The sequence below is a fragment of the Hippocampus comes genome, unplaced genomic scaffold, assembly GCF_001891065.2.
Source record: "Hippocampus comes isolate QL1 unplaced genomic scaffold, H_comes_QL1_v1.1 scaffold83, whole genome shotgun sequence".
NCBI lineage: Eukaryota > Metazoa > Chordata > Actinopteri > Syngnathiformes > Syngnathidae > Hippocampus > Hippocampus comes.
In genome coordinates this window covers 2,235,499-2,244,794 of record NW_017805281.1, presented here as the reverse complement: position 1 = coordinate 2,244,794, position 9,296 = coordinate 2,235,499, and the positions used below count along the sequence as shown (strand labels likewise).

Sequence of the window (9,296 nt, the reverse complement as noted above, 5' to 3'; positions counted from 1 at the left end):
CAGATCATCACTGCGTGATGCAAAGAACCAGGTGGGAGACGACGACGCGGATGGTGACGCAGATGATGATGATGATGATGATGAGTGACGAAAACAGCAGCAGTTATGATGACAACAGTGATGACATTGAAAACAACAACAGTGGTGACAGCGATTTTGGCCAAAGTGTCAACGAGCCAACAATAGTGTTAAGAGCAGCGACGAGGACAAATTTGTCTCGCCAACAATGATGACGATGTCGATCTGTCGCCCCTGATGATGATGATGATGAGTGACGAAAACAGCAGCAGTTATGATGACAACAGTGATGACATTGAAAACAACAACAGTGGTGACAGCGATTTTGGCCAAAGTGTCAACGAGCCAACAATAGTGTTAAGAGCAGCGACGAGGACAAATTTGTCTCGCCAACAATGATGACGATGTCGATCTGTCGCCCCACAGGTCTCCATCTTGGACACCAAGCGAGGCATGAACGTGGGCATCTTTCTCAAACAGTTCAAGAGGTAAAAGATGACAAGGCGCCCTCATGACCCCAAGGTGTTGTTTGTGGGTAAAACACATGGCGCCATGCCGGTTACGCGTCTGTGAGCGTCGTTCTTCCCGTGCCTGTGTGGGTTTTCTCCGGGTACTCCGGTTTCCTCCCACATTCCAAAAACATGCACGACAGGTTAACGGAACACTCTAAATTGTCCATAGGTGTGACTGTTAGCGTGTTTGCTTGTTCGTCTGTGTGTGCCCTGCGATTGGTTGGCAACCAGTTCAGAGTGTATGCCGCCGATGCATGCACGCAGAAAGCTGGGATAGGCTCCAGCACAACTTCTGAGGATAACCGGGTTAGAAAATGGATGGATATGCGATAGTTTGTACTCTCGGTAATAATGTGATTTTTTTTTTTTTTTTTTTTTAATTATTTGATCATTATTTTTTTATTTTACTGTGACTAATTTGTAAATACTATTATTATTAATAATACAAGAATTTTTATTAAAGGCTGAATATCTATTTGTACTTGTCAATGCAATCATAAATTTGTGTATTTTACTCTTCTTTGATTCATTATGTACAACAAATTGACCAATTATTGAATAAACTTACCCATTATGTAATCAAATTAAAATGTACTCTCATTTATGTACTCTCCGTCAACCCAAAATAAGACGAGTATTTGTAGTTGCCCCCCCCCCAAAAATAAACTTTTAAAAAATGAAAGGAATGACAAGCCAAAACATGACAATGTGACATTTGTGTTTGTGCGCTGTTGTTGACCGTGTTGACTCAACTCCGCGGCGCCCTGAGGCCATTTGCGTTCGCGCTAGTTGGAAGCGTCATTTTCAAATTGAGGATTAGCAGTTGTCCTTCTCGTTCAGGTCCAACCAGGCCATCATTGACGACATTCGCCGTGGCAACAGTGAGCCTTACAGGGCGGAACCTCTACGAGAGCTCATGAAGCTTCTGCCCGAGGCGGACGAGGTACCGCACACATTTCTGCTAACCGAGGTTGTTTTGGGGAATCCTTGACTCAGCAACTTGTTCCAAATCCCATTTTTATGTACAACGTACGCTGAAATACCTTGATAGATATTTGGGAGTCGAAAATCATCAATTTGCTACACCTGAATCACTTCACAGGGATTTGTATGTACTTCCACGATCCACTTGAATCATCAGTCAAATGAAAAAAAATAGTTTTGAAAGACTATTCTGCTAAGGACGTCATTGTGGTGGAATTTCTGTCATAATTTAGGTGGGTTGCAAATGGGCAATTGTAGGTCTCAACCACTTTGGCCCCACGTTTGCTTGAACTGGGATCTGAATGGTCCTCATGTGAGTCCCAGCTGGACCAATTACATGCATCCTATGTAGGCCGCAGTTGTGTTTTCCCATTTTGGGCGCAAAGTGTTTTTTTTTTTTGTTTGGGGGGGGTTTACGTATAGTCACATGTAGCACAAGTAGAAAGTATAAATACAATTTCCAAAACCTACTAACCATTAAACGTGTTTATGATGTGATTATTTTGTCATGCATTGGACTCACCCCGAAATATTACACATTTTTTTTTTTTTTTTTTGCCAAACTGTGACAGAATGAACCGACTTTTGTCACAGTTTGTCAAGGGTAAAGACCCAATTGCAGGGAAGCGAGCCTGGGGTGCACACAAAAACACGTTTAATTCCAAAAGAGCAAAAAGACAAACAAGGTCGTTGGATTAATCAGAACGCATAAAATAAACACAAAGTACCACTACACCATCGGCAACACACTTAGCTAACTTTTTAATAGCAATTTGGCACAGTTGTTAACCTTCCTGTTCTCTGTTCTCGTCATTTCTTTTCGCTTTATAAGGACTTTTAAGATGAGTGTAGTTTTGGAAATGAGGACAAAGCACATTCCGATGCTCTGCCCCGTTTTGGAGATACACAACTCATTTATGAAAACGGACCACTTGTCACGATGCCTTAATAGCATTGTCGAGTTGAAGACATGTTGTCACTCGTGTATGTAAGGCACGAGTGTATGGAGTGGATAGCGAGTGATTGCCAATTTTTGTTTGGAGCAAGGTGAAGAAGATGAAGGCGTACACCGGTGACGTGTCAAAGCTGCCGTTGGCCGACTCCTTCGTGTTCATGCTCATTCAGCTCCCCAGGTTAGCCGCCAACCTTTCACCCTTTGCCCGCCGCGCCGCTGCTGGATGGCTCGTCATCATCTCGCTGTCTGATTCCACAGTTACACCTTGCGCATCGAGTGCATGCTGTCCAAGGAGGAGATTCCTGGAATGTGCGAGGTCATGCAGGCACAGATTGGCGTCCTTCGCTCCGCAACCAAAGGTGACCCCAAAAGCCATCGGCATCGGCATCGACTCCTCGTCCAGTTTCAAAGCACTTCGATTTCGAGAGTATAATAAAGTCGAAGGGGTTGATGATCACCTGGTTTCTTCCCCCCCCCCTTGCAGAGGTTCTGGACTGCCAGGAGCTGCACGCCGTCCTCCACTTGGTCCTGCAGGCCGGGAACATCCTCAACGCCGTGAGCGACTTGGCGGTCCTTAGCGTGTTAGCGGCGTGATGTTTAAAGACGCGCGTGTGTTGCAGGGCGGTTACGGCGGCAATGCGGCGGGCTTCAAACTCTCGTCCCTTTTGTCTCTGGCTGACACCAAAGCCAACAAACCGGGAATGAACCTGCTGCACTTTGTGGCTCTGGTGGGTCAGCACAAACAACAAAAAAAAAAAAAAACAAGCCAAGTCCTCCTTTGTCCTCGTCTTCTTCCTCTTTGCTCTTCTCACTCTTCGTCTGTCATCCTGAGTCCTTGTTCTCTCCCTCCTTGTGCCTACGCTGCTCTTCCGCGTTCTTGCCATCTTCCTCCTCGTTCTTTCTACCTTGTTCACACGCTCCTTGTCCTCGTCGTCCTTGTCCTTGTCTACCTCTTGCTCCTCCTCTCGTCCGTCCTTCCTTTAAAGTGACCGTTGGTCGATCTAATGGATCAAATTCATCTTCCCAGGAAGCCCGGAAAACCGAGGAGAAATTATTGGACTTCCCACTTAAGTTGAGTCACGTTCAGGCTGCTTCCAGGTCAGACGGGAATCTTTTCTTCTCAGTCATCCGGCGGATGAAGTACTTGAAGCTTGCCAAGGACTTTTGCTTGCTTATTTATTTATTTGTGCAGGATCTCCTTGGAGATGCTGGACGCGGAACTGCAACGGCTGAGGAGCCGCATGCGTGCTCTCGAAGAGAGCGTCCGCACGGACTGTGAGCTTCTGCAACAGCTGGACAGCTTCCTGCAGGTAGCGCTGACGTGAACTTCCACACACAACAACTTCCACAAATAACTTTAGCCATAGACGGTAAAGAAATAAACAAGGAACTTGAGTGGAGCCTGGACTCGTCTTGCTGGATTTTTGCCACGAACTCGACGGGCCTGAAATTTCCTGGTTAAGATTTTAACACTTCCTTCTGTCTTTACTTCCTCCCGCCCCAGGACACAACGGCGGGGCTGTGCTCTTTGAGCAGCGACCGGCAGCTGCTGGGCAAGGAGGCCGACGAATTTATGGACTTCTTCTGCGAGGACGGCGACACGTTCCGACTAGACGAGTGCTTCGCCGTCCTGCACGGCTTCTGCCGCAAGTTCAGCCACGCTGTCAAGGTAGGCTGCCGGATCGATGGTAATGTTGAAGGGCCAGGGCAGGTGCGTTTGAGTTTTGAAGTAAAAGCGTGACATGGGATCGCTCATTTGATGGTGCGCTTCACTGTGCTTGTAAAATTGTTTATTTTAATTAGAAAGTAATTTTTTTTTTTTGTGTATATTTTTTTAAACATCAGTTTTGAAGCATTTGCATGTGATTTCATAAAGCATACAAGATAAATGATTGAAGTGAATATGTGCGTGTAAAATAGTTGCTTTATTTATTCACAATTGAATTATGGTTAATGAATCAATATTTGATCAAATAAATGCCAAATCGGTACGTGTAAAATTGTACTCATATTTTCAGATCTTATTTTTAATCATTCAATGAGGATAAATGTTATTTGAAAGAACATTTACAGTAGTCGTAGTAGTATCAGAATGAACTATTGCTTTATTCTCTTTTTCATGTGATTTATACTTTAATTATAAGTAGCCGATTCTTAGATAAAATACATATGTAAATGTGCATGTCGGCGTTTATTTTATAAATATTTAAAGAAATTTATGATGGACATTAAATCATTTATTTATCTAAAATTATAAAACTACATTTTAATGAACTAATTTTAGGGGGGGGGGGGAACCCCATCTCTAACAAAGTTAGATTCCTGATCATACATAATCCTCGTAATAACGCTCAGATGGTTGTGGTTGTTGTCGCTGATGGATGGATTGTTGGCTGATTGAAGGAGAACAAAGAGCGGGAAGCCAGGGAGCAGGCCCGTAGCTGTCGCCTACAAGTGCTGGAGGAGCAGAAAAGACATTCGTGGGCTGGCGGCGAGGAGGTAAAAACGCACCAACGAACAAACCGTGCAGCGAACGAGCAGCAAATCAGTTGACCATGTTGTGGTGTTGCAGGTGAACAGTCCCGTGGGCTTGAACTGCAGCAGTGAAACGGACCTTGTGGCGGCCATGTTGCGACACGGAGAGGCCAGTGCCCTCCGGGAACTCCTGTCTCCGACGTCGAGCAGCTGGCGCGCTTCTCGACGCCGTACGGGACACTCCGGACACTCGCCGTCACAGCCGTCCTCCCCCTCTCCCACAATGACGCTGACAACGCAATACACCGACAACCTCAAGTGTCACGGTGACGTGGACGTCGCCTCCGACTTGGATGACAACGGCCGAGACCACGGTGAGGCTTCGATGACACTGCTGGAACGCCGTCGCTGCAAAACACCGTCCGAAGATAAGAACGGAGACCATGAACGCAACGTCTCGGCCACTGCTAACAACAACAACTTAGTGGTGCGCCTGGAGACCCGCTCGCTGGTTCCTGAGCTTAAGGCCTTTGGTGAGGTCGATGGCCTCGTTTGTCTCCGAGATGCCACCGATCCAAGTGCGGAAGAGCCACGGGCTTCGGGAGTGGCGACGGCAGTGCAACCGGCGGTTGTGTGGTGCGTGACGGCCGTGTGTGAGACGGACTGTCTGGCAGAAAAGGAGCCGGCGTCTTTTGCCGCTCCGACCCTCTCCGAGCCCGTCAGCCGCCAACCGTCGCCTTCCTCGTCGCTTTGCGGCCCGCCTGCAGATCCTCCTCAGTCGGACCGGCGAAAGAAGTCAGACTCGTCTGACGCCGTCGCTTCCACCATGAGCGGGACCCGATCCAAGCAGGTGCGCACCCTCAACAGCTCTGAGCAGCAAAGCATGAGGAGAGTGGTGCCCATCTCAAGGACTGGTAGAGAAAAGCGAGGAGAGAACCCCTCTGCCGCCCCGTCTTCCCGACGCTCCAGCCTCCAGCCCCGAGATTCAAAGGAGCGCCGCATTCCTGCAGCTCGAAAGCCGCCAGAGGAGAAAATGTGTCGCTCCACGCTGCGAGCGCTCGGCGGCAAGGTCTGCGACACTCTCAGCGCTACCGTCGCTCCTCCTTCCGCCCCATCGTCAGCCCCGGCTTTCGCCAGAAGCACAGCCTCTTCTTCTTTTAGACAAACGCATGCTAGCCTTCCAAGAGCGAACATCCTCAAACGTGCTTCTGATGCATCCTCCAAAACGCCCACATCTGCCGGGCACCCTCGTGTCACCTTGTCTTCATCCTCCTCCTTGTCCAAGAGGACCCCGAGTATGAGGACACCGCCAAGCATCAACACGCCGCCGAGGACCAGGAGATCGCCAGGCATTAGCATGCCACCAAACATCAGTCCCCCTTCGAGAATCAGGACGTCTGAAAACGTCAAGACACCGCCGAGTGTCAGGACACCGCCGAGCGCCAAGACCTCGCAGAGCGCCAAGACTCCACCGAGCGACAGGACACCACCAAGTGTCAGGACATCACAAGGCATCGACACACCACCAAACATCAGGCCCCCTTCAAGAATCAGGACATCTGAAAATGTCAAGACCCCTCCGAGCGTCAGCACACCGCCAAGCGTCAGGACACCACCGACCGTAAGGACACCGCCAAGCGCCAAGACCCCGCCGAGCGTCAGGACACCAGCGAGCGTCAGGACCCCATCGAGCGCCAGTACACCGCCGAGCGCCAAGACCCTGCCGAGTGTCAGGACACCGCAGAGTGCCAAGACCCCGACGAGCGTCAGGACACCACCGAGCGTCAGGACACCACCGAGCGCCAAGACCCCGCCGAGCGTCCGGACACCGCCGAGCGTTAGGACACCGCCAAGCGCCAAGACCCCGCCGACCGTTCGGACACCACCAAGCGCCAAGACCCCGCCAAGCGTCAGGACACCGCCGAGCGCCAAGAACCCTTCGAGCGCCAAGACTCCGCCGAGCGTCAGGGCACCGCAGAGCACCAAGAACCCGACAAGCGTCAGGACACCGCCGAGCGTCAGGACACCGCCAAGCACCAAGACCCCTCCGAGCACCAAGACCCCGCCAAGCGTCAGGGCACCGCCGAGCACCAGGACACCGCCGAGCATCAGGACATCACACAACACCAGACCCCCTTCAAGAATCAGGACGTCAGAACCCATCAGGACGCCTTCGAGTGTCGGGTTGCCTCCCGGCTCCACGGCTCCCGACTCCCCAGGCCCCACTCAAAGCCACAGGCTCAGCGGCAGCTTCTCGGACAAGTCTGGCCAATCGCAGCAGTCTCTCAAGGTCTGCAAGCCCAGCTGGAGATAACACAAGACAGATAACATATAAAACAACACCACAAGCAGATACTCTAACGAAACAAGCTGGATAAAAGTTCTTTTGTACTTTTGTGGTCATTCTGTGGTACACGATGGTGTACCACGATAAAAGGGACAACTTCTCCAGAGAACACAGTGAATGTCTTGTTCGATGAATTGATTGTGGACGGTGCACCTTTTAACTTGACTGACTGACGTGTATTTGTGTAGTGTGTTTGCATCACCGAGGATCGGGTAGCATTGAAGATGTCACTCAGCTGTCTAAAAATGTCTCAGGGGATCCTTTGCCATGCCAAGTGCGAATGATGAGATAAATCGTTATTCTTTGAATCAGTAACCAAGAACTGGAATGGTCTGCCACTGAGCTATCGTACAACCCTTAAAATTCAATCTATTTATGTACATTTTCACATCTTAAAATGTGTATATCTGTTGAATCGAAATAAAACTTGTTGCAGCTCTCCCACAAAGCAAACAAATCCTCTCTAAAGTCTAGTCATGAATCTCTAGTTCGAATTCATCCATTGACACATTTGCCAGTTGCAAAATTGTCAAGAAGACCAGTCCAGACGCTTAATTTCATGTCCTTCGACAATGTTCCTTAGTGCGGCAAAAACTCTCCTCTGTTTAACCCTTTCAGGGACAGCGGCTACTGCAATGGACAGCCTACCGTGTTACCAGGTTACGGGGTGCATGAAAGAGTTAAAAGCGCAGGATTCCGCTTTCTCCACGTCTTTTTACTTTCATGTGTTCAAGCACCGCATAGCTACTTCCACCGCCACGTTCTCTACTTCTGTCCCATCCTCTCCCACCCTGTCCTCTTGGTTGGTTATGTCCCACAGAGGAAGTATTCCAAATTCCCATTCCACAGTATCCAGAGCCACCACTCGTCTCCTCATGCCTGTGACTCACCTTGGTGTCCTCTTTTGTCAGAATAAAGGCAGACAAGGCTGATTGGAGAAGACGCAGGCCTGCCAACAGATGGCGCCGTAATCGCAGACGTGAGTGTGACTGGAATTTGGAGGAGGGTGAGTGAAAATGATATATTTAAAATAATAATCCTCATCCTTTGTTCTTCGCAGGAAAAACTTTCCTGATTCACAAAATACAATACATCCCGATTTATATAGCGCTTTCACAACAGCTGCAGGTGTACAAAGCGCCTAACAAAACAGTTAACATGAAGTAAATGAATAAAAAATTCTATGTGACATCAATAAAACATTAGCTCAGTGTTTAACCCTCCTTTTAGGTTGCAGGTCAAACTAACCCATTGTAATTTTTGGGGGGGGGGAGTCTTCAGTGAATCAGCATTTTGGAGTCAATCATCAATTAGCGAGTTTAAAAAAAAAAATTTACAAGAAATATAACAATGAAACTCTAAAAATTCTCCTCAAGATGCCATAAATATTCAACACAGGGAAAGAGTGACAAAAGAATCTCATTGTGTATGTTTGGGGTTGTCAGTGGAAAATACCGTCTGCATTTTGTATGATGTTTATACTGTCGGCCAAAACAAACTAGTTGGCTGCGCAATCAAATTTCAACAGCAAAAGGTTCTTTTGTGAAGTTCGCCAACATGTCCATCCAATCACAAATATGACTGCAACTGCGTTAACATTTGTGAATGACAATCAGCAGGAGAGGCTAAGATGGCGGCTGCTTTGTCTTGCGGAACACCATGACCCCCATCCGCCATCACCTGTTGGGGTTGTCATTGCGAGGATCCGGGTCAACGGGCCGATGGCTATCGTAGGATTGTGAACCTGCAGCAAGCATCGTATCATCAAGATTTCCTGTGCACTCACATTCAGGTGTTGGCAATGTGGAGAAGATTCCCAACGCCGCATTGTTGTGTTGTGTTGATATGGTCTTCCTCACTTTGGGTCCTTTGCAAGCTTGCTCTGCCGGGCGAAGAACCGCAAACGCTGTTGGGAGTGATGACATCGTAAAGGAAAAGATGGGTGGGGGCCCATCATAAAGACACTCAACGCTGGCAACAGGAAGTGAGTGAGAATGCTGCCAAA

At 48.5% G+C, this 9,296-nt stretch overlaps 1 protein-coding gene across 1 annotated transcript; it reads left to right on the top strand.

Moving 5' to 3' along the window:
- The first annotated feature begins 6 nt into the window (after positions 1-6).
- On the top strand, positions 7-8,113 carry LOC109516504 (FH2 domain-containing protein 1-like). Its single transcript, XM_019871100.1, has 12 exons — positions 7-31; positions 445-506; positions 1,371-1,473; positions 2,562-2,647; positions 2,728-2,828; positions 2,954-3,024; positions 3,090-3,197; positions 3,497-3,567; positions 3,662-3,779; positions 3,974-4,138; positions 4,873-4,968; positions 5,042-8,113. The coding sequence occupies exons 2-12, from the start codon at positions 472-474 to the stop codon at positions 7,256-7,258; spliced, it is 3,171 nt and encodes a 1,056-aa protein (XP_019726659.1). The 5' UTR covers positions 7-31; positions 445-471; the 3' UTR covers positions 7,259-8,113.
- Positions 8,114-9,296: the final 1,183 nt, after the last annotated feature.

Coding starts and splice junctions, on each gene's coding strand:
- LOC109516504 (XM_019871100.1), top strand. CDS start 472: ATGAACGTGGGCATCTTTCTCAAACAGTTCAAGAG. Junction 507..1,370: donor TTTCTCAAACAGTTCAAGAG/GTAAAAGATGAC, acceptor CTTCTCGTTCAG/GTCCAACCAGGCCATCATTG. Junction 3,025..3,089: donor CCGGGAACATCCTCAACGCC/GTGAGCGACTTG, acceptor CGTGTGTTGCAG/GGCGGTTACGGCGGCAATGC.